The following is a 24,847-nucleotide window of genomic DNA, read 5'->3' on the forward strand; positions in this document are numbered from 1 at the left end:
ACATCTTACTCTTAAGTAGTGGTGTTTGGTTAAGTACAAAACACTAACTGTTTTCTGGACAGGATTTATGCCATAGTAGATATATATAAATATGTTTTGTGGCATAGCAGGACTCTGGATGGACTGGACATGGGCCCCAAATGCTTAGTGAAGATGAACCTATGGAGACTTGCATCAGATCCTTGAATTTTGCTCTCAGTCTTTATATATCCATGTAACGTGCTTTTTTTCTCATGCTCCCTGCAAAGACGGCCAGACTTTCATCTTTTTTACTGATTTCTGTCCATTAGGACTTGGCAGCTAGAATAAGAACTGGACGCAGTCCAAATTGCCACCAAACTGTTTTTTTCATCAGCCATGTCCTTTACATAGGTCTCAGCGGAGATTGGGATTGCTGACACGTCTCTTAGAGTGACATTTTTCATCTCATTCAGAATACAATTTCTTAGTGAATAAAATATGTATAGAAAAGCAGTGGGCAGAGAAAAAGAAAAATACTCTTATTAAAGAGAGATTTTGTATGCTGCAATTTAGTTGCCGCATCAACCGTATCCTGGAGTCCCCCAGAGGAAACGCGCTCTTGGTTGGCGTGGGCGGCAGCGGCAAGCAGAGCCTGACCAGGCTGGCAGCCTTCATCAGCTCTCTGGAGGTCTTCCAGATCACTTTGAGGAAAGGCTACGGGGTCCCTGACCTGAAGGTAGGTGACTTTTAAGGCTGAGGTTGGAGAATGGAAGTAAAAAGCAGAACTTGGCCCGGAAACTTGGTCTTGCTGAATACCGAGCAATGCTGATGTGAAAATGGAAAAGCCCTCACCATGATATTGGAATGCAGAGAGGAGAAATCCTTCACAAAGTATCTTGTTGGAGTGTGTCTACACGGAGATGCAGACTGATTTGCTGTCCCCAGCTATTCTCTGAGCTGGCCAGGACTGAGAGCACTTAGGTTTCATATTGGCAGTGTTAGTGCACCCATCCACGTCTTGTCTGTTCAATGAGCAGAAAAGTTCTGATTATTAATTATGACCAAAACAAGACATAGTAGTTAGCTGATGGGTGAGATGTCTGTTATGGAGTGATTAGGGATGGAAAGGGAGCAGGAGAGAGGAGAAGTAGAGCTCCCAGATCATAGCCAGTTCTTCATCTGGCGTTTTAGGTCAAGGGAGGGACTGAGCAGGCGGTGGGTGGATCACTACAGAGGATACATGCAGGCTAATGAGCTTAGGAGTTATAAACCAACATTGAAAAATATCACTGAAATGTTTTAGAAGTCCATTAGCTTCTGGCAAAAGAACTCTCTTTAAAAATGTTTTAAAAATCACAACCACAGTAACTTCAGTCTGTTCTGCCTGGCAGACGTGATAGCTAGTGCATCCTGGATTCCTTCCCCATCACAGACAGGACAGGTCGCAGGGCAGCGAGTGCCATTGCCAATGCTTGGAGCACAGCTGGTGCCTTCCCATCCTAACCTAGGCTTTCCCAGTTGCTTACCAGTTTTCTGAGCTCTGCAAACAGGAAATGATCAGGTCTGACTTTTACTGCATCATCAGATGAGAGCTCTTGCTGGGCTAGTCCTCTGCTCGCCAGCCTCCAGCTCTCTGCTTCCTGGTCAGTACATTGCGTTTCTGAAACGTCATTAACTCTAGCTCTGGGACTTCAGTAGGAGCTGCAGCAGTTGGAAGGCCAATATTTATACCACAGCAGTTGCAGGACCGTTGTTTGTAGTGCCACCGTCTTCCTTTGGATGACCTGTTGTTGTGAACAAGTTGTTTTCTTTATGTCACACCAACCTGTTCCCCCTATTTTCAGCTCCCTTCTCTGTGTTTTCAGCCTCACTTGTGGGATTTTGTAGCTCCTACTTGCCTACTTATTTAGGGAGCTTATGCTCCCAGCTAGAAATGTAGCTTGATCCCAACATTAGTAAATGTATTTTCCAAGCACCTCAATGCCTCTCTGTCTGCAGAGGTGGAAGGTAATTTGATGTTCCCTTCACTCTGTATTCATTTTCAAAGATTTTATGAAGGGTGAAGGTTTTTTTGTTTGTTTGTTTGTTTGTTTTCTCATCTGTGGAAGTGCAGGATGGGGACAGATCACCCTGTCTGCCGTTGGCCCACCCTGCTGTTACAACCAATCTAAGCCAAATTTCCTGTGATGAATGGAACAAATTACTCTTTTAGAAGAAGCATAGTTGCTTGCTGAATTTCCAGAAGTTTCTGGAGTGGTGGCTGGTGTGCTGTTTCGGGCACCCCTGTTTGTCTTGTGTCCTGCTTAGAGGGGCAGGAATGGAAGGATGGTACCTAGCCCATGTTTTGCAGAAGGACAGCCCCTAAGTCCAATTGCTTTTCAACCTCCAGGCAGACCTGGCCAACCTGTACCTGAAAGCTGGTGTGAAGAACATAGGCACTGTGTTCCTGATGACGGACATGCAGGTGGCTGACGAACAGTTCTTGGTGCTGGTAAATGACTTGTTAGCATCAGGTATGTCTCATCTGGCTTTTACTTCCCCTCTCCCCTTTTTCAGTGTAAATTTGCTTGTAGCAGTATCTGTAGCTCTGAAACGTGCTGGAGGGCAGTACATGAAGTGAATTAGAAGACATGTGGGCCAAAATCAAAATTAAATGCAGCACTCAGGTTTCATTATTGAGGATGCACTTCATCTGTTTTTTTCTCTCTGATGTCTCCTACCTCATTTTCCCTGTTCTTTTATGGTATGCTGCCTATGGATGTTGTGTTGTCCGTTGTGATATTGCAGCTGAGGACAGAGCCAAAGGAATGTATCAAAAGAGGAAGACTTTGACCCATGGATGCCACGCATCCATATTCTAAGTGTCTAATAAAATAAGATTGCTTCTGGCTAGAACATTTGACTGAAGCATCTGTGAGTTGGTGTATGATGTTAAAGCCACAGATGACCCTATCTGTGGGTGTCACATGTCTGCTTATCCCATTCCAGTCGTTTTCCTCTTCATTTTTCTAGATGCATTTAAGTTTTTCATTTGCTGCTTGCACCAACAATTTGCAGAACAGTCTGTCTCCATGCAAATGCCTGGCTGCCATGCAGAACGTGGCATGAGTATGTGCACATGAGTAGTCTCCTTGCAAGGTGCACTGCAACTATGGTGCACTTTGGAGGACACGCAGGTGTCACCATGATGGTGCAAGGTAACCCAGAGAGATTATTCCCCAGACTCCCTGGTAAATCACTGCTACAACTGTGTGCCACTTGGTGCCTTGTTTATGAGCCAGAGTAAGAAGGTACCAGCTGGTTCAGGTGACCTCTGTGGATGGTGTGGGGTGGAGAGTTGACAGCACAGGGGACCGATAGTTTGTGAGTAACTCCAGAGTCGACATATGTGACTATAAATTGGCCAGATGGTTGGAGCAGCAAACAAGTCCTTCCTGTGATGAATTCATAACCAGGTGTAAGGACAAGGGATGCTGTGGAGGGCGACAAGTAGTTCCCACTGTCTCCATTGCCTGCTGCAGATGACACAAGCACCTCCTGACTCAAGATGAAGCTCTGCAGTGTCCTGCAGGAAGGGACAGCCTTGAGTTGAGTTGCCGAGGTCATTTTATGGCTCTTTTGAAAAGCATTGTGGTTTTTCTGTGGTTGTTTTGTGGAAAAATGGAGCAAACTGGATTTTTGTTCAAGGCTCACAGCAGCAGCACAGAACTGGAGCCGCACTGAGGATTTGAGTGTGCAGGGACCCTGCCTCTCTGTGAGATGGGCTGGAGCTGCCCGGGGTGTGCTGACTGCTCTGGCAGTTCACTGTTATCTACATGATTGCATTTGCTTACTTGTTCCTATCATCACTGAAGAAACCAGGAGAAAATATGTATTACAATCTGAACTCTGCTGATTTATATTCCCCTAGCTGGTTAGTCCTCATACTGATGGTATCTCACTCAATAATGATGATTTCAATCAAATCAAATGCCAGAAAGGAAGTGAAAAGTGGCAAACTAAGGAACCACTAAAAAAGAAGTTTGGTTGGGTACATTTTGGACAATCAGTTGCATAACTGTTAACTTCTAAAAGTTTTTTAAAACTTTATCTTTTAGAAAGTTTTACTGCCCTGGGGCTTATTTGAAAGCTCTGGATATGGCATTGAACTGCTGCAGAAATTGTACAAGTATCAAATTCATTTGTAATACTAAAAAGATTTCATTATTGTGTAACACATACTAGGGATTTGATTATTATTATTATTATTTGTAATCAAATCAGCAGTGTAAATTAGAAAAAAAAGTGCTTTCTGTACTTCGACTCTATTGCATGTTTGCTTACCCTGGGCTTGTATGAGAGAGTTGGCTCTCAGAAATGTTTATGTTTCAGCAGAGTGACCTTCTGTGCCACCTTCCTGCTGCTGGGGCTCGTGGGCGCCTGATGCGATGACTTTTCTCTGGGAACGGAGGCAGCTGCTTCACTTTGCTCTAAGGCTGCAACAAAATCCAGCCCAGCAAACCAGAATGTGCCCTTTTCTCTTAGGTGAAATCCCTGATCTCTTCCCAGATGATGAAGTTGAAAACATCATCAACAGTGTGAGGAATGAAGTCAAAGGCCAGGGCCTGGTGGACTCCAGAGAGACTTGCTGGAAGTTCTTCATAGAGCGTGTTCGACGACAACTGAAGGTGGGACAGTGGCTGGGGAGCTTGGGTCCTCTCCATCTATGTCAGTGCAGGGCCACGGGCTGGTAATCCTTTGGGCTACATTGTAGGGACATCAGCCTGCATCCTGAAAGGCTTTTTTGCCTGTTCATGATGTGAACCATGATTCTCTCAGCAAGTACTGAAGCATAAAAATCGCTGTCTGTAGTCATCACTTTTTGGGTGTTAGACAGCACTGTGGGAGTTGTATGTTGTCACTTTCAAGAGCTGAGCAGGACCAGCCTTTCCATTTTCAAAGCAATGCACTGGGTGTTTATCTGGGGTGCATCAGGACTAAGTCTTACTGCTTGGAAAAGTTGCACAGGGGATCTGCCTTCATGTTGTTGATGATCAGTAACCAGAAGAATTTAAAAAACATTATCTTAAAGCCATAGTGCTGGGAAATGAGTGGGACACGACATACTTACAAGATTTATTCAATTGCAGCCCATATTCCCAGCTCTAGAGAGGGGAAATACTTCCCCTGTAAATAATTCCTAATATCCCAAAACAGTTTTTGAATTTTCAGGCATGTTGAGCATGTGGAGAAAGTACATTGCAAGAAGGAGTTGGACTTTTCTAGGAGGTATTTGCCCATCTGCAGAACTGCGTAGTGCTGGGATCCCAAATCAGAGTCCAGATGGGCAGTGAAGACTTTATCTTTGCTTAATGAAGACCAGTCCTTCTTAATGCCTGGTTTGTGTTGGAGAGACATGTTTACTGAGGTGGGGTGCCCTGTCCCCTTTTTGATGCAGGTGAGCATGTTGAGGATCAGGAACAAGCAGAAAGTTGAATTTTAGGAGAGAATTTGGGGATCATGCCGCAGTATATATGCCCAAGGAGAAGAAATCCAGTCCCTCTGCCAGTGTGGAGGAGGATTTCTGACAGGCTCTGAGGCTGTTTTGTAGGTCTTTGAGCACCTTGGTTGTCTTCTGCCTAGTGCCCCTCCCTCCATATATTCCTGTTGGCTGTTCAGGTAAGCTAAAAGGGCACTGTGAATGTGATTTCATGAAGGTTGATTGCTTTTCCTTGTCTGCCCTTCTCCTTAATGCTGTGTTAAAGCAGATGGATGGGAAGTGCTCTTTTTTTGTCTCCAGCATTTTGTGACATCATCGTGTGCTGTGCAGAAAGCTGATGGAGCCATCACTGGCCCAGGCTTTGCTGGAACTCAGGTTGCAGCCCGGGATTGGGGCTTGGCCCAGGGGAGTCTCAGCACCAACAAACCTTCTGCTTCGGGGTCTTGAGTGAGTACTGCAGGTGCAGAAGAGGGCTTTGGTACGTGAGTAGCACCCTGAAGCTTGCCTGGCCCTCAGAGAGCAGTACAGAAGTGCCCGAGGCTTATGCTTGAAGGTGTAGGAAGGTTTTCCACATGGTTGTCCCCTGAATGTAGTAACTATCTTAGAGGAGCAGGAGCTCTGAGTCCAGCTGCATGCCCTGAAGTGGAAGCTGTTGTGTTACAGGCTGGCTTTCACAGCATCTAAAAACCTGGTCTTGGCTCTTGGTGGAGGTGGTGACACGGAGACATCCGAGTCGATGGCAGCCTGCCCCATGGCACTTAAAGGGCTGTGCAGGTACTAGCCTGGGCTGACAGACGGGAGAGGGGTGATTCATTGAGTGAGTTATGCTGCTTCCCACATTGGCCTTTGCTCAGATGCTACCACTTCATTGTGCAGTGTAAACCTGCCCGTGTCCTTATTTGTGCCTGTTTAGCAAAGCTCGTAAATCCAGCAACAGCAGGCTTACAGGAAAAGGCCTTTGATAGATGGTTCTGACAGATTTTGGTCCTTGTGACTTATTTTGCTGTTGAAGCTGGTGGTGAGGTAGCAAAGAGGAAAGGTAAGTTGCCTTGTCCTGACTTCACACCCTGGGTGAGGAGGTTCCCTCTGGAAAAGGGGGAGATTGTGCTCTCCTGGGACCAGCGCAGTAGGGGAATGAGGCACCGACCTTTAGGGAGTGGCACGTGGAAGAAAGAAGGACGCTGCAGTCTGAGAGGATGGAGAAGTGCTGAAAGAGGAGGGAGCAGCCCCTTGGCCAGGCCCCAGAGTAATGCAAAGAGACATTTCCTGGAGACCCATAGTTTCTCTGCTGAAATACAGAAACTTCTTGGAGCTCTTGGGTTGAAAAAAAAGATCTTGAAAAACAAATGACCTTCTGTCTGAAAATGCACTGAGCGGGAAAAACAAATTCCCAAATGCTTTTGTTTTCACTCCACTTTGGTTTGAGTTTTCCCTATTAAAAAAATAAAAAAAAAGAAAATCTGCTGAAAGCAGACTTTGAGTTTGAGCCACATCTGCCCTTTTCAGAGCTGGCTTTGGGGGAAACGATCCAGGCAGGCCTGCCTCAAAACCATGGTCCTGCCAGGAGAATTCAGATCCATTCACTTCAGTTCCTTGTCACACTGCTTGAATCTGGATGCCTGTTCTCTGCTGGGCTTTATGTCACTGTGACGGCAGCAAAGACTGGTTATATTAAACTGGCTGCAGCCTTGACATTGTGCCAGGCTACTGCCTTTGACCATAGCAATGCTTAATGCCACTGCTTGTTTTAATTGCAGAGTAGAAAATACGTTTACTGCCAGATTGTGCCTTTTCTAGGCCAGGCTCATTGGCATAATGTGCAAAGGCTCAGGGATCGAGGTTACTGAAACATGAGGTGTTGGCGTGAGATTTGCCTTTGGGAACAGCTGGACGAGCCCAGGCTGGGCTGTGCACCTGAGCTAGGCCTCAGCTCCTGGGCTCCGTGGGGCTGAGCCAGGCCTCAGCTTGTGGCCTTGCTTCTCAGCCTGTCCCTCCTTGGGGATGAGCTGGGCATCAGCTTGTGGCCCTGCATCTCAACCTGTCTCTCGTTGGTGCCCCTCAGGTTGCGTTGTGTTTTTCACCCGTTGACAACAAGCTGCGAGTCCGCAGCAGGAGGTTCCCCGCCATCGTGAGCTGCACGGCAATCGACTGGTTCCAGGAGTGGCCGCAGGAGGCCCTCGAGTCCGTCAGCCTCCGCTTCCTGCGAGAGACGGACGGCGTGGAGGTGAGCACCTCGTCTGGCCCTCACAGAAAATCATGGGCCCCTGCAGAAGCACAGCATGGCCACTGTGCTCACGTGTGTTCATACACTGATGGTATCGTCAGTGAAATGATTGCCTTGCTAGCCAGAAAGGCCGCTTACAAATCAGTGCAGAAAATAACCTAGCGCTTCTGATTATTCATGGGAACGAACACTTTTCTCTCTGCATGCGTATCTGAGAGTCTGTAATTCTCAAGGGCATAAAGATGTCAAGTTCTCATTGGTGAGAACCTGTGGCTGGACTAAAGAAGAAGCGGTTCTGTTTGTTTAGTTTTTCGGGACAAGGTTTTGGAAGAATAAAGTCTACAGTATTTCTTTTTATGTGTGTGCACTTTCCCATTTGTACAGAAGAAAAGCTCAGATTTCTACTTAAAAAAGGCTGTAATTTTATGGAGTTGAATGCTAGAAAAATTGCTTGGAATAAGATAAAGTATGAGATAAAAAAGATATAAAAAGAGGTATAAAGTGCGTGAGCAGATGAAGTTATTTTAGAGATAACAAATGAAAAGGGATCAACTTGGATGTTCCGTCCTGGATTTTGGTGCAGCATAATAAAATGTTAATAAATTCCTTTATATATGGTGCAGGTCTGCACGACATATAGTTTTTCTGTTTGAAATATTTTCTCTTTGTTTTCTCATCTCACTTCCAGGCTTCAGTGAAAGAGTCAATAAGCAAATTCATGGCCTATGTCCACACGAGTGTCAACGAGATATCCCGACTGTACCTGAGCAATGAGCGGAGATACAACTACACCACTCCCAAATCATTCCTCGAGCAGATCAAACTCTATCAGAATTTGCTACTGAAAAAGAGAAAGGATTTAACAGCAAAAATGGAGCGGCTGGAGAATGGCCTGGAGAAGCTCAACAGTACGTCTGCCCAGGTGAGGAAAACCTGGGGTCGTACACTGGTGGGTTGGCTCAGAGGAGGGCTTTACAGGCTGAAACTGTGCAGGATGGAAAATCTGTGCTAAGTCCTGGCCCTGGACTGACTTGAACTGGATTCCTGGGGGATAAGTTCTGTTCTGTACTGGAGGGGAGGAGGGAAGAAATGTGCGTGTGGGGTCTCTGCTACTTGGGTGGTGCTAATCCCAAATAAAAGACCACAGAAATTAAAACGAGATAGGGAACCAGCTGGGTGTGTACATCTTCTTTACATGGTTATATTCCATCTGCAGTGACAAAGTAACTTAGAAAATCAGGAAGATCAGTTGGCTTTGGAATTTCATGCAGGAAACCTATATTAACTTCAGAAAGATTCCCATCTTTTAAATTAAACAAAGAATCCTTTAAAAATAAAGCCAGTGTTCATTTATCCATGCGTTATGCTATCTGTCTGTAAGGAATACCAGTGCATGTCTTAAATGTAGATTAGCTGTCCTGAAATCCCCTGCTAAAAACATCACTGGCATGTGTCTGTGGCAATGACTGGATGTTGTTCTGAGTATTTCACAACCTCTCTTCGCTGACTCCAACTGCCTGTTTTTCTCTCCATTTCATATTCTATTAACTCTTAAAAACGTTCACTTACTAGCTCCTACTCAGGCAAATGGGTTCTCCTAAAACTGCTCCAGAGCAGTGCGGAGGTTGGTGTGAGTGAAGGACTAGCAGATTCCATCACTTTCCTATGTGCTCTGGTGGCATAAATCACGTCTGTCATGCTCAACAAGTTACGTGCCTGGTGGGAGGGTGATATATGGGTTTTATGAGCGCCTCTCGACTGTGATAGTCTACCTCTCACTTGAAGCAGTTGCTTTCTGCATGGTACAGGGCAGGGCTTTGAGGACACAGGGAGGGAGCAGGGATGTTTTGTGTACCCTTTGCAGGTTTCAGCACCTCCTTAGAAAGAACCCAGCTGAGGTTGACCAGCCGTTAGAGGAGACCACTCGTTGCATCTTGTGAAGCCAGTTGAGGCTGAAAGCATTTGCCCTCGCTGCAAAGCAGGCCTTACGTCTGCCTTACTTCTGGTGGCAAATAACTGCCATGACGTGTGGGGTGCTGCTGGTTTTGCTGATGCCACAGCAGTGGACAAGATGGCTTAGATCTGTTCCGCTGAGAAGAGCAACTAAGAGACAGCAACAAGTCCCAGTGGTGTTGGTCGAACATGGGGACCCTCCTGTATGCTTCAGGCTTATCTCCATGTGGGTGTTGCGTTGGCAAAGGCTTACTGACATCAGTGCTGAGCAGTGGGGGAGGACTGGGGATGGCATGGGAAGCCAAGCACCTGTGGGCCTTCTCTGTTGTAGGTTTTGCTGTTGCAAAAAGAGTAAATGAGCACAAAGCTCATGGCTGGTTGGAGTAAGGCTAGGGTGTGAAGTGCCTTTTTGTGAAGCTGATTAAGATGCAGAACAGTCAGGACAAATATGTCAAATTAGTATCTAAAATTAGCACTGGGGGCCTAAAATTAAACACCTAAATTATCAGATGTGCGTAACAGATCTGCTGTTGATTTGAAACCAGACTGTAGATATTTAGTGTTATTGGAAGTCATACCAGGAAGTTCAATCTTGAATATGGATTTAAATGTCTGAAATTTAGCATTCACTCATGGAAATGGCTGGGCTTGGTGCACACGTGTGCTGTCTGCAGATTGGAGGTGCTTGGAAGCGGCATGCTGTGGTTTTGTGTGTCCAAGGCAGGGAAGGAGGATTCTGATACCTAGGTATGGATGCCGTGGGAGTGAGGGCTTATGCTCCCTTTGTCTGTGCTCTAGGCTCCTGGTACATGGGTGCAGGTGAGGAGCTAGTTAGGAGTTCTGTGTGTTTCTAGACACTGTTCAGTGTCCCCTCAGGGGACACTCCTGCAGGTAGTTTCATTACACTCTGACTTAGCCAGTCCAGTTTCAAAGTTGCCTCTCCCCTTCCTTTTGGTCTTCTCCCCCAAGCTCCATTTCTTTTCTTTTGGTGTTTGGTCACCTGTTTTTTGACTGACTTTTCTTCTTTGGAAGTGTTTTTTGTTTGCTTGCCAGACTAACCTCCTTTCTGTGAAGATGGTGGTTGTCCTTCTCTGTACTCAGAAAAGCAGAAGCGGGCTTCCAGTTATCAGGACATAATGGACTTGGGAAGATTTGTGAGATGAGTCATTTGTTTTTCAGTGGTGTTTGCAATGAAGAGGTCAACGCTCAGCTCAGAGCCCATTGCTGAGTAATTTTGAGGATGACTTTGGTTAATATTACAAATCTGGATTCTAGATTCAAGTCTTGTTTGCTCTATCAATTAATTGCTGACCTTTGTGATGTATTTTGTGTTCTTGAAGCTAGGCGGGGACAATCAGATAAAATGAGTCTCCTGGGAGTCTGCAGGTTCTCTTTAATAATTCTTCTTCTTCTGTCCTGGTGGTAGGCAGCGACTTCTTCCTTCCCTGTTGGAGTCACAGTACATTACCCTTGAATCTCTAATTTACTTTATTCTTTCCCTTTCCACCTCACATTACTAATTGCTTATCAGCAATTGTCCTGGACTCAGGAAGCTGCTCGCATGTTTTTCACATTTCTTACCACAGTTTGAGACTGAATATTAACCTTTTGTGTCCAGTGGTGGCATTCAGTGTGCTGAGGCACATGCTGGATCTGACTGCTCACACCTTGATATGGTCATTATACTAATGTTGCCTATGGGAATGAGGTTAATAGTGTTCTCTCTTTGCTTTGGGATAATTGTCTGCTGTGATTTTCTGCGCCACTTCTGTCTCCCTTTGTACTGTTACTCTCATGTATTTCTTGTTTTTTCCAGCTTACCAGCCATGTATTACTCAGAGGGAATCTTTTGCTTTCACCAGTGTTGGCAGACACTGGACGAGTCAGTGGTGTTTGTCTTATCTTCCCTAGAAGTGGCAATGAATATTCTGGATTACTGCTTATAAAGCACGTGTCTCGCGTTGCTGCACCATTAGATGTGAGGGCTCATGCCATTCAAGAGGAGTGAATGCCCAGACCCATGCTCTTATTCAAGACATGAAACAGTCTCTTCCTGCCCCTCCTTATGGAGCTGCTTCTCTATTTTTAGCAGCTCCCTGTGGTTCTGGAGGCCCCGATGTATGTGCCTATGTCTACATTGCCCCAAGCCTTTTAGTGCCTTCCTGGGCTCTGTCTTGTAGACTGGTGGGTTTCTGATTTCCAGCCTTACCATCCCATTGAGTGTTCATTGTTTCCTTTGTACGGATAAAACAAGAGGTGTATCTGCATCAGCCTTCATCCTTTCCATCTGACACCTGTTCCAAGGAACAGGTACTGAAGGACTTGATGATATTTTCTGTGCTCATCTCTGTTTGCATTGTGCTGTTTTGTACATCATGTTGTTGCATTCTTGGAGGCTGGTTGTAGCCCCAAGCAGGAGCACCACAGAGCTGACCCAGGAATGACCAGGAAAGAGCATCTTAGAAAGAAGCTCAGAGGATTGTGGTTGGCTCTGCCAGTCTGAATGGTTAACAACACTTATGTGTTTTTTGGGTGGATGTGGACTAGGAGTGTGGGGTTATCAGTGCAAGAAGGGAGACTGTGACTGCTGAAGAGGTCCTGGGCTGTGGGAGGGCAGATCGGAACTGTGCTGGGAAGGCTTTCTGCACACCCCTGGATGACAGATGTTAGTAATGATCAGGCTCTAGGTTTGGAAATTTAATAGCTGGAAATATGACAAGCATCTGGGTTTTCCAAAAAAAAAAAAAAAAAGCAAAGCCTGGCTGTGTGCAAGAACTTTTAGGATGGAAGGTCCTTCTTGGTGTGAAAGGGGGAAGTGTGGGGCTTTCTGTTACCATGAGATCTATAGACAGAGGAGAACTTTTCTTGCCTTTTTTTTCTCGCAGTACTTTGTTGGGGATGGCTCTGCATGCCATTGATGGGATCGCATCTGTGGTTTCTGCTGTGCTGGTGCCTTCCTGAAGGCAGTGGCTTGAGGTCTCCCAGCAGACTGAGGTCTCATTAGGAGTTTTTATGTCTAGGCAGTAGGATGTGCAAGAAGGAGGAATGGATGTGACAGACTGTTATTGCTCTGGATCCAAGCGTGGTATTAAGAGAAACTGTTTACTGTGTGGAAGGGGTGAAACTGGAGGAGTAAGGTCATCAGTTTGCATTCCTAACACCACCCCCAGGAAATCACAGTAAAGACAGGGAGTTTGATTATTTAGGCATTGGTGCTGGTTCTTTCTATCCGCTGGACAAACACTCTTAAATTGTCCTTGCTCAGCTGAGCTTAAGCTTTATTCTCATTGGGAAAATGTGACTGTTTCCTAGTGTGTTCCTAAACCCTGCTGGAGGTAAGGAATGCTGCTGGTCAGCAACGTCCCCCAGGCATGCTGAGTTCTGCTGGCGGAGGGTCCAGCAGGGCACTGGGATCCGCACTGCAGCCCCAACCTGCACCATTTCTGCTGGGGGTTTAACACGTAACCCAAACCAGTGGGGCAGGTGACTCAGTAGCACATGCTTCTCTGAATTGAGATATTAGGAATTCTTTGAAGCGGAGCTCTAACTGATTTTCCTGTTCATTTTCTTTTTCGTTAATCCTGACAATATGTTCTTGGCTGAAAGCAGGTTGTGTCAGGGCATTGTCTGTTCTCACAGTCTGTGCTGAGGGCTGAGTTTACATCTGTTCCTTTTGTAGAGCTGTGGAGAGCTCGTGGGTTATAATCCCTTGTTTGCCTTGTTGTGGTCATGTAAACCCATAGAGCTCCTGGCTGTGTGTGCATCCAGCACGTGAGCACTGATCTGGGGCAGGTCACAAGCCAGATCCGCAATCACCAAAGCTTCCCACTTCAATTTCCTGCAATCTGAGAACTCAGAGCTGCTTGAGATGTTGCTCTCTGGTTGCTGACTGAGGGGATTACGTGCTCCCACGTGTCCGGAGCTGCTGGGATTTACGGGCACGTTTTTGTGCTGGTTAAAGCAGCGCTGTAGCCCTGGGCAGCAGGAGGTGGAAAATGAAGCGTGCAGTGCAGGAGCACAATGAGATTCCTAAGAAACCGCTCTCCACTTGAAGCTGATGACAAACGTCAATAGCTTCAGTTTATGTGGGTTCCAAATGGTGCTCTCTCTTCTTGCATAAAAGCGGAATTGTGAACAAAAACAAGCATCTGACTCTCCTCATGGTGAGGGTTTTTACATGGCAGTGATGTACCCCAGGAGCTATTAACAATCCTTTATGAGCTCAACAGCAGGACAGCAAAAGACTCCACAGTCTGCACAGAGGCTGCATCAAGTCACCAAAATGGCTTTTGGAAAGAAATCTTCTGTCCTCGAGTGAGAGCTGGCGTGAGCGTCCCGGCTGTGCAGGTGCTGCAGCCATCGCCTGGAGGGCTCCTGCCCTGCAGGGCTCAGCTGCTGCTCGGAGCAAGCTCGGGGAGTGCAGGCTCCTGGTGTGTGGGTCCTTGGAGCCTGCACACAGCAGAACAGCGCCTGCTCCGCTCTGCCAGTGTCGAGGCTGAAAAAGGACAGTGTAGCTGGGTCGTAGTGTGTGTCTTTTCTTTGCAAAACATTACCTCCTCTGTGGGGTGTATTACAGAATACCCAACCCCATCCCATGGCTTAGGTTGGAAGGAACCTCACAGCCCCTAGCCCTGGCCCCTGCCATGGGCTGGCTGCACCCCCCAGCTCACGCTGCCCAGGGCCCATCCACAGCCTCAGGCACCTCCAGGAATGGGGCACCCACAGCTCTGGGCAGCAGTGCCAGGGCCTCACTGCCTCTAGGTGAAGAATTTCCTCCTTACATTGAACCTAAATCTTCCCTGTTTTAGTTTAAAGCCATTACCCCTTGCCCTATCACCCCACTCCCTGACAGAGTCCCTCCCCAGCTTTCCCGTAGGCCCCTTGAGGTACTGGAAAGTTCAAGAAAGTCTCCCTAGAGCCTTCTCCAGGCTGAATGCCCTCGGTTCCCTCAGCCTTTCTTCATAGCAGAGGTGCTCCAGCCCTCTGAGCATCTCTGTGGCCCTTCTCCGGACCCCCTCCAACAGCTCCTCATCCTTCTTGTGCTGGGGGCTGCAGGCCTGGACACAGTGCTCCAGGTGGAGCCTCACAAGGGCACAGCAGAGGAGGACAATCTCCTCCCTGCCCATTGCCACCTCTCTGTTGATGCAGCACAAGGTACTGTTGGCTTTCTGGGCTGCAAGTGCACTCTGCTGGCTCATGTCAAGATTTTCATCCACCAGGATGCAGTCTAATGATGGCTCTTGCATTGAAAGATGGGTGAAAACTGTATGAAATCAGTTTTATAATGAGAGCAGCTTGCTGCAAGGATCTGGTGAAACTCCTACATTGTGAAAAAATAATCCCAAGAACACCTAATATGGAGGCTTCCACTTGCTTCCCAGTGGACCCTGCTCAAAGCAACATTTGCATTGCCCTTTGCCCCTAGCCACTTCCCAAGCAGAGGCTGGGACAACATCCTTAGCAGTAAATCCTGCTGGTGCTAGTTCCTTCCCTACAGGGTTCCTCACTGCTAGCAGCCTGCTGCGATGTGCGTACCACGCACACAGGCTCTCCAACCCTTACCTGAGAAACCAGGTGTGAAGCAGAGCTGCTGAGAAACAGAAATATTGCTTTTTCTGTGCCCCCAGGGCACTGCTTGCTTTGTACATAGGCCGTCCATACTGTTAGCTACTGCTGAGCCCCACTGGTACGTGGCCCACACTATCAGGTGGGGTGGGGGAAGCAGAATGCTGAGCAGCTGTGCACCCACATGTGCTTCTTTCCCCCAGGTGGATGACCTGAAGGCCAAGCTGGCAGCCCAGGAAGTGGAGCTGAAGCAGAAGAATGAGGATGCTGATAAGTTGATCCAGGTGGTGGGTGTGGAGACGGAGAAAGTGAGTAGGGAGAAGGCAGCTGCTGATGAAGAGGAGCAGAAAGTGGCACTCATCACCCAGGAGGTCCAGCAGAAACAGAAGGACTGTGAGGAGGACCTGGCTAAAGCTGAGCCTGCTCTGGCAGCTGCCCAGGCTGCTCTGGACACCCTCAACAAGGTAGGGTTGGGACTCCCATGGGAAGCTTGTGTCTCTGTAGTAGGGTCTGTCACTGCCATCCTCTGGCCCAGGATTTGGGGTTTTTGCTCCACTTCCTTCCTAGGTTGTGCATACTTGGTCCTGAGGCTGCTCCACTTTCCCTTCAGCCATGGCCATAGAGGGCAGGAGGACCTGGAGGTATGCAGCTTTTCTCCACTAGCTGATTCCACTGCTCGTCTTCCTGCCCCATGAGGAAGGGGAGGTTGCCCTGCTTTCCCTATCGGATCCCAGGGAAGAGGTGATATGCCAGGCTTCCTAACTGTTGCAGAGTCTGTAATGCTCTCTTTTGGTAAGAGAGAGCAAAAGCACTGTTTGCTCTGAGTATTTCTATGCAAGCACACAATCAGCCCAGTGGGAGCTGAATGCCACCCACAGTACCACTGAGGCAGGCTCTGTGTCCAACTGCTTGGAGCCTTTTCCCCAGGACACAGCTGTGTAGCTGGGACTGACAGCTTTGCACAGGCAGCTGCCACGCCAGCCCCACAGATCAGCATTCACACTGGTGGTGAGTGTGGGCATCCTCTGAGTCCCCACGTGGCCCATCTGCTGCTTTGGAAAGCAACTTATGATGGGAGGGCTCATGTCCCCCTGTTTGTAGGGACAAAACAGCACGAGCTGAGGGGCTGATCATCTCCACCTGACCCCGTGTGTGGGACAGAGTTCCTTCTGCCCTCTGTTCACTTAAGGCATTTCTCAGGCCTTGTTGAGCACGGTGCTCAGTGTCTGATACAGGCTGCATTTCCCATAGGCGCTCTCATGGCTTGGCTTTTTGCTTCATATAAGAAGCGTCGGTGCTGAAGCCTCACTCTGGGTTTGGGTTTGTCCAGCAGAGAGCTGCTGCTGAGCAGTGTCTTCGGGTGAAACAACCTCTTGGTGGGGCCATATGTTGCTGAAGACAGGACTACTCCAAAGGGAGAAGCCACTGAGGAAATCAGTAACCAGGAGATGGCCTCCTGCAGTCAGAGGTGTCCCAAAGGGATTGATTTAAGGAAGGGTTCGTTACTTGGGGAAGATTTTTACATTTGGACTGCTCCAGTTGTTCCTGTTTGGAGCCCTGTACTGAGATGTGCTCCAGCTACACATTCCTGCCGTTGGGCTCCTGGCTGCAGGGAATGCAGCACCCAGAGCAGCAAGCTCCTGCTGCACAGCAGGCAGAGAAGTGGCCGTACACCAGGTGCAGCCAGAAAATCAGAGTTATTTCCATGATCAGAATGGCTCAGTCATGCCTCAAGTCATGGCTCTGCCCTAGAGGAAAACAAAACAATTCATCAGGAATGGGTTTGCAAAGTAAGCAGCTTTCCATAGTGGTAGAGCAGAGTGGCGCAGCGGAAGCGTGCTGGGCCCATAACCCAGAGGTCGATGGATCGAAACCATCCTCTGCTAGGTTTTTGTTGGACGAGATGATGAGCTCCAGTCTTTCTGGTTCTGCGGGGCTTTGTAATTTTGGCTCTTGCTCCTGGAAGTGAAAGGGATGTACAAATGGACCAGGTCTGCATCCTTGTTACTTCTGGGTTCATGCTGGAGTTACATAAGGTTGCTGGGTTTTTTTTCTTGATGCTGCCAGCAGCATTAGCAGAGCTCTCTAAGCTCTCTCTCTGCCATGAGGCAGCTGCAGGTTTGTTCCAACTCAAGTTTGCCTCAGTTGTGCTGTGGGAAGCGCTTGCTGCAGCTTCTCTTGCATCCCTTCGCTTTAGTGCTCCCAGCTCCTGCAGGGTGTGGTGGCAGTGTGAGTGTCTGAGGCAAAGTGAGAGGCAATTTAAGGTGTCTCTATTTGTGTGCATACAGAAAAAGTTCCCTCTTGCACCTCTATGCTGCGTCTCCTGTCCTGAGCCACCACAGCAGTCTTGGCACACAATGTGGGGCTCAGACCCACAGCCCTGGGATTAACAGTCCCATGCTCTACTGACTGGGCTACAAGAGGCCCTTGCATATGTGAACATATAAATAATAATTAAGGTATTTATCACGTGGACCATGATGAATGCCACATAGAGATTATTATAGGCCTAGCAGAGGGTGCACCTGCATAATCAAAAATGCACATCCAGACATGATACTGTGTTTGAAAACTTGGGGAAACAGGTTGTAAAGATTAAAGGAAAAAAAGCTTTTTTGTCTCTCACAGCGCTGTTTGCTCACGCCATGAGCATGCCTGGGCTCTTTCTCAGCACCTGCATCCTGTAGGCTCTGGAACATAGGACGTGGGTCTTCACGAATCTGTGCAGCCCGCTCTCCTTTTTTGGGGATGATGATGGCATACCCAGCTCAGACTGCCTTCCCACCTGTGGGTCTTCGTTAGGCACAGCGCAGTTCTCCAAGAGGAGACAGCAGTCATCCTGCAGAGACGGGTGGGCAGCGTGGAAAGGCGGATGGTGCTTGGCCACCGCTGCACAGTGTTTGCACGGATGACGACAAGCCACCAGAGCACTGCCTGTATCTAGCCAAGCGAGGACTCGGGATGGAAGAGAGCTTTCTGTGGTGTTCCTCTGTGCCCACAGTCAGCTCCATGTCACTGAACACGTTAATTAGAGACATTTTATACTGCAAGTGCACACAGCTCCCAAGGGTCTGTTTCTGTCAGCTTGATTATTAACAAAAGCCAGCAGCAAGCAGAGACTAAGTGTTTGGTGACAGCTTCGTAGCTGACACCTTTCTTCCAAAAGCAAATGCTCAGAGGTACCAAACTTGCTTCAGTAGACAAACTGATGGAAGCAGAACATCAGAGAATGCAGATTAGAAGTTATTGAGAGCTGGTAAAAACAGGGACTGCAGAGATTCATAGATTTTTCTTAAATGGGTGTTGATTCTAGCCCTTGTCCTTGTTTTGACTATAGCCTGGGATCTGAGAACTGCTGATTCACCTGCACTGTTTTTTCCTGAGGAGAAGCTAACTTGTGTGTGCACAGAGAGAGGATGTAGGTGTTAGCAGGGTTCTGTGCTTAGGTCAAGATTTGACCTGCTTACTGTTAGGGATGCACTGAAACCGCCTGGCTTGGCAGCAGGGAAGGTCGAACATGCCTCCAGGGATCAGCCTGTCCCTTTTGAGAGCAATCAGCTCTCTCGTGGGAGGGCTGCTCTGCTAGAGGACATTGGTTGAAGTGCCGAATTGGGGCTGGATGATGGGACGTGGCTGCATGCAAACTGTAACACATGAATGTCTCCAGTATGGGGAGAAGCTGAGCATAAAGGGAGCATGAGCTGCTCTGCAAGGCAGTCTTAGAGGGGCTGGAGACTGCTGTATAGAGGTTGTTATCTGGAAAGGTTTCTCTTGTCCTTAGCCCAGTCTACCAGGAGTGCACAAAGCCCCTTTTTGCAGAGCCCGTGGCCCAGGGGAGGGTTGGGAGTGTGGGGAGGAAGAGTGTGCTGTGCTGGTCCCAGGTGGGAAACAAGGATTTGGGTGTGGAAACGTGCCATAAACGTGCACATTGGTTATTGAGAGGCAGTGGCTTTCAGGTGGAGCAAAACCCAATTTATCGGATCAGTATCTTAGGAGCCTGAGTCTATTAGCAGTGAAACAAACAGAAAGCCCATTGGTTCTTGTCTAAAGACTTTATTTTCCCTTTTCAGAAGAACCTGACGGAGCTGAAAAGCTTTGGGTCACCACCTCCGGCTGTCAGCAACGTCACCGCTGCCGTGATGGTGCTGATGGCCCCGGGAGGAAAGATTCCCAAGGACAGGAGCTGGAAGGCAGCAAAAGCCACCATGGCCAGGGTGGATGGGTTCCTGGACTCCTTGATGAAGTTTGACAAGGAGAACATCCACGAGAACTGCCTCAGAGCCCTCCAGCCTTATTTAGAAGATCCCAAGTTTAAACCCGAATTCGTAACCACCAAGTCCTACGCGGCAGCCGGCCTCTGCTCGTGGGTGGTGAACATCGTGCGCTTCCACGAGGTGTACTGCGACGTGGAGCCCAAGCGGCAGGCGCTGAGCAGAGCCAACGCTGAGCTGGCGGCCGCCCAGGACAAGCTGGCCGGCATCAAGGCCAAAATTGCGGTAAGCGTGGAAGAGCACGGCAAGCTGTGGCATGGGCTCGCCTGTGAGCGGGACCCGTCGTGCAAGTCACCGCTCTGGGGAGAAATCCTCTGCTTTGGAGAAAGCTGCTCCTCCGCCCTCGTGTATTTTTAAACGGGTGGATCTGAGGGTTGAGCAGATTGTAGGGCTTTTATCTCCCTTTTATTACTGCTTTTTACGTTTCTTCCCCGGGCTCCACTCCTGCTTGTGCCTTAATAGGATGGCTAGTTATTAATTCTTATTATTCCTACCTAACTTGTAAGATGGAATTTGCTTCTACTCACGAGTCCTCAGAAAACTCCTCATCTCAGAGCAGAGTGAGGCCCGGCACTGTGCAGGGGTGGGAAGCAGGGCTGGCAGCTGGCTCTGCCCGGGGGAGCCTGGTGTTGCTCTGTGGGATGGAGGCTGCTCCAGGGGAGTCTGCTGATTCGTCCCAGCACGGCTCCCTGCCGGCATGTCTTTGCATCATCCTCACTGAGGTTTTTGCTGCTTAAGAATAAAAAGGCATCGCTGAATAGGTGCAATGACTGTGTGATTAGAAGTGCAGCTCTATGGAGAGCAGCCTCCAAACTTTCTCTCCGAAAACCTGTTTTCTACCCAAATCCCTGGCCAATGCCTGCTAATACCAACATGTGGAAACCAGCATGGGGGCACCCTGCAGAACCTGCCTTTCCAAGGTGCCAAGGATCTGGGATCCCTCCGGGGCTGTGCTTTTGTACTGGCAGCGTGGTTTGTACAGAATCCCCTTTCAGAATAGAAGTGTGTTGTCAGCAGGGCTGCTGAATTTGTTTCTTTCCATGAGTTACATCAGCTTGGGATGTGCCCCTTGGGGCAGCACAGTCTCGGTACACACCTCCTTCCCCAGCACACCTTCATGATAGGAAGTATCCAGCTCTTTTGATGCCTCCTAGGGCTGCTTATTCTTGAAATGCCTGCTGCACTTTTAATAAAAGTAAATTAAAAAAAATTCTATGGAGCACTCCAGTAGCCTCCTCCTGCTGCAGACAGAGGGGTGCATGCAGCACCTGGTCAGAGATGGGTTTTTAGAGGTCTCATTTTCCCATCTCAGATGTGAAATATGGTGTTAGGGAACTGTTTGCGTTCCATTATTCTGTTTGTTCCCAGCAGGCTGTTAATGCCTAGGTATCATTACTGCTTTATTTTTTTTTTAAAGAGGCAGGATTTTGGTGAGGAGGATGGCTGCCTCTGGGGTTTGGTGGTCCTCTGCTGGCACACACGTTGCTGTTACTGCGCTGTGCCTGGTGAGGCATTGCGGAGCGGTCGGTTCCTCGTGGCTCCCAGATGCTCTTCTATCAGGTGATGCATCTGTAATAGGGTTTTAGGTATATAGGTGTATATGTATGCACATACATTTATATGCACACAGAGATATAAACTTTCTGTGGTATTAATTCCAAGGCAGTTTGAGAAGAGACCGCTTTGTGTTTTCCAAGGTACTGGAGAGCTACAGATATCCTTAATATAATCCTTTTTCATTTTCAAGTTTGTTTCTAGTGCATAGCTCAAGCAGCGTTCAAGTGATTTACAGGCAGTTAGCCTTAAGCATTTTGCACTGGGTGCAGATAAAATCAATTATTACTTCTGCTTCTCTTATCAGAACCAAAAGGTTCTGAGTCCTTGTGGGAGCTGCTGACTTGTTTGAGACTGAAGCGTAAGCAGTGCTGTCCAAGCCGAGGGCTCTGCTTTAGTAGCACGGGGATACTTGAGGTGGTTTGGGCTCTTTGTGCCCTCTCCTAGCCCTGAAGGGCTTTGCTGCCTGCCCAAACATAGGCTGGTCCCAGCTAACATGTGCAGGACACGCAGTGCAGCAGATGCAGCTTGGAGGTGGCTCCAGCATGCCTCCAGCTCTTCGAGGAGCCCCCTGGGGTTTTGAGCAACAACTAGAGGACAGCAGAGCCTTGGTCTGCAACCAAAGTGGCTACAGCATCAGGAACCAGAAAATTCTCTTTTCTTAGCTGCCCTACTTGTTCCTCACCTGTAATGCTGGCTGTCAGCACCAGCTGGCCTGGCTTTCCCAGTTCAAATTCACACCAGGGCAGAGCCCCCAGATGAGTGACTTTCTGTGTTGTCTCTGCCCTGTGCGGATGACACGGGCTAGCAGTAGGTGAAGCTGCAGAGCACATCACTGCTCTGTGCTTCATCCCAGGTGACAGCCAGGCTGTGTGTGGTGTGGTGGAGCGTGGCTCTCCCCGCCTGCAGGCTGGAGAAAGAGTTTCCTCAAGACTCTACTGTTGTTTTCCCCCTTTCTTTCCTATGCAGCGCCTCAACGAGAACCTGGGAAAGCTGACAGCCAAGTTTGAGAAGGCCACTTCTGACAAACTCAAGTGTCAGCAAGAAGCTGAAGCTACAGCATGTACCATTTCTCTTGCAAACTGGCTGGTGAGTGGCAGCAGCTGGGGTGGCAGTGGCATCAATGGGAGACGTCAGGTGCCGCTGAGATGCTGGCCATGTGCACAGTACTTCACAGCCTCTAATCTTTATGGAATGCATTACATTTCCTGCACTGCAGCAAGTTTTTAGTAATGAGAAGGAATTTGCATTGGCTGTTTTCATAGATTGGGGTAGGCGCTGCGTGTGTTTAAAGAGACACTGTGCTCTCTTCACAGCTCTCGTGTCCTTTTTGTGATTTAATTGCATGATCATGTACTGATGGGACCAAAACTATACAGCCCAAAGATTTGTTTTTATTATATAAATGAGACTATATGGGAAGCTTTGTGGGTTTTGAAGTGACAAAAAGCTGATAGTGAAAAGCTCCAAAAAACCAGTGTGTGTCCCCGTTATCAGTCCATCAGGGTGCATCACCAGCTGCTGTATCTTCACTACATGCAGCCTCCTGGTCCTCTGCTGGGCGATGCCCTTGTCACTGCTTCACAGATACGAGATAAACAGCTTCTGCTCGTACCGTGCTGCTGGCTGGAGCCCCAGCTCTGTGCAGCACTGCAGGTGCCCCTCGTGCTTTGCATTTCAGGTTCTGCACTGGCTGTGTGGTGCAAGGAAATGGGGCTGTGGAAGGTGGTCCCACAGGAAGAGGGGCTGAAGCTGCAGTGCCAGGGAGGTGGCTGGGGTCCGTGAAATGGTTGGCCCCATCCTGATGGCACAGCCCTTGTGGGTGCTCTGAAGGAGAGGATGCTCCCTGTCCTCCCTGCCCGGAGCAGGGGAAATGCTGCATTCAGTCCACTCTCCTGAGAGAGTTTGGGCCCATGTCCCCAGGAGAGCATCCCGCCTGGTCTGCATGTGTTCAGGGCTGGAAGTTGCTTTCAATCTCTCTTGCAGGAGCAGCTGCTGCTGGTGAGGCTGGTGGCAGCTTTGAATACAAGAGTATTTCTCGAAGTGCTGCTGGATGCAGATGTCTCTGCTTGTTTTACCGGCCTGTAGCTCTGCTGGTCAATGGCTTGTATGTAAAGTGGTCCTCTATCCCACTGCAGCAAGAAAGTGAAAAGCTTAAACCATTTGGCTATATTTCTTTGTGCTGGATTCCCTGTTTCCTGCTCTCACACCTTCTTAGGTGACCTTCAGCAGATTGCCTTAGCCTGGATTTTCAGAGCTGTTCAGATTTCGTGTGGGTTTTCACGGAGGTTTGAATACTCTCAGAAAGCTGCACAATTCACCCACCTGGTACCGCTTTGGTAGCGGTAAACTTTAAAAACAAAGAGCAAACAAACAAAACATGCTTTGTTCTTTAATCTGCATGTGCCTCGGTGGGGAGCGGGCGCACAGCGCTGCTGTGGCACAGGCACTGCTTTGCAGTCAGGGCTGTGATGTGCTCAGATAGAGGGGTCAAAGACAAACAGCAGATAAGTCCCTTCCTGTGCTGATGGAGATCTCTTTCATGCAGCCACAGAAGGAGTTTTATGCTTTCATGTTCTTCAGGTTAAATCTCACTGAATGCTTCCAAAACCTTTAATTAAAACAGGAAAGTGGCTTTTTTGTTCGAAAGAGCTGCTTCTATTTCTGGAGGGATTTTGCAGTATGAGTATTTCCCTGTGTCTTTCTGCGGCCTAACGAAATCCTGTTTTACGTGATACGGAGATGGATTGTGGCTCTGAGTCATGTAGGAGTCGGTAAACACAAAGTACAAGAAGAAAATGTTTTGAGAAAAAGAAACAGAAATGGTGGATTCAGTTCTTTTCATAGAAATATATATGCACGTGTGCATATGTTTTACACTGAACGTGGCTTAATTTCACCTCCGTTAGTAGCACTGTAACAAACAGAGCCTGATTTCTGAAGGGTGCATGCTTAGCATGTGAATTTGGGGTGTAAAACACGATTTCTTCATTGAGATACAACTGCAGTATGGTGGTGAGGGAAAACTGCGTGCTTCTTTCTGAGGGTTTAGCTGTATTTGCAAAATTGTCCTTGAATAACAAAATGAGCGAGTACTTTAATGAGATGTATTGTCACTCAGGATGTATGTTGCTGCATGATTTTTAAGGTGTAGTAATTTCCTCTAAAAGAAAGTGACCCGATCTGAAATCAAGATAAGACATCGGAATACATTTTACAAAACCTTCTTTTGGTTGAAGTTGAGGTTTTTGCATTGATATCTGTCTGTCCCTGGTTTGCTAGCACTGGGTTTGTGTCTTGGGCTGTGTAGTCTCAGAGAAGTAACAGCTGTAGGAATATATTTGCATTTGAGCACGTTCATTAGCTCTCTAATTAGCTGGGACTACTCACAGTCTCATGGGCAACACCTGCATATAAGCAGAGCTTGGTCAAGTGATTTGCTGGTGCTGGACTCCATCCTTTGTTGGTGTGTAACTCAATGTTCCCCTTTGTTTGGGCACACGGCTGATGATTCATTTTGTGTAACACTTGAGTTGCTTTCTCTTCAAAGCCTCCCTGCTTCTTTCCTCTCCAAGTGCTCTGGTGGCCGATTTTGGAAAGAACCCTTTTGCTGTCAGGGCTTTGCAAACAGCACAGTTGCAAACTTGGAAATCTTGAAGCTCTTGCAGCGATTTGAAGCTGGTTACAGGTAAACCCCGTTCCTCTTTGGTGTTGTGTGAACAGGTCTGCTTCCCAGGAGGGAACACGGGTCCTTCCTGTGGGTTCTGTCAGGCTCTTGCTTACAAAAGGAAAATGTTCACGTGATGGAGTTTTGCATCTTTCCTTCACAGAGAAGAAAAC

At 48.0% G+C, this 24,847-nt stretch overlaps 1 protein-coding gene and 1 non-coding gene across 5 annotated transcripts in view; both read left to right on the plus strand.

Moving 5' to 3' along the window:
- Nucleotides 1-24,847, plus strand: part of DNAH9 (dynein axonemal heavy chain 9) — a 175,860-nt gene that overhangs the window by 73,092 nt on the left and 77,921 nt on the right. For 3 of the 4 annotated variants that reach the window (XM_021414421.1, XM_021414423.1, XM_021414424.1), the window contains 8 exons: nucleotides 535-697; nucleotides 2,351-2,474; nucleotides 4,486-4,628; nucleotides 7,503-7,664; nucleotides 8,353-8,586; nucleotides 15,386-15,646; nucleotides 19,253-19,678; nucleotides 21,977-22,096. In XM_021414421.1, coding sequence (XP_021270096.1) covers nucleotides 535-697; nucleotides 2,351-2,474; nucleotides 4,486-4,628; nucleotides 7,503-7,664; nucleotides 8,353-8,586; nucleotides 15,386-15,646; nucleotides 19,253-19,678; nucleotides 21,977-22,096 — 1,633 coding nt within the window. The remainder of the gene's footprint in view (nucleotides 1-534; nucleotides 698-2,350; nucleotides 2,475-4,485; nucleotides 4,629-7,502; nucleotides 7,665-8,352; nucleotides 8,587-15,385; nucleotides 15,647-19,252; nucleotides 19,679-21,976; nucleotides 22,097-24,847) is intronic. The other variant, XM_021414422.1, reaches the window with a different exon arrangement.
- Nucleotides 16,997-17,068, plus strand: TRNAM-CAU. Its single transcript has one exon. It is a non-coding gene; the product is annotated as a tRNA-Met (tRNA).

This window comes from Numida meleagris, chromosome 17 (assembly GCF_002078875.1).
Source record: "Numida meleagris isolate 19003 breed g44 Domestic line chromosome 17, NumMel1.0, whole genome shotgun sequence".
Classification (NCBI taxonomy): domain Eukaryota; kingdom Metazoa; phylum Chordata; class Aves; order Galliformes; family Numididae; genus Numida; species Numida meleagris.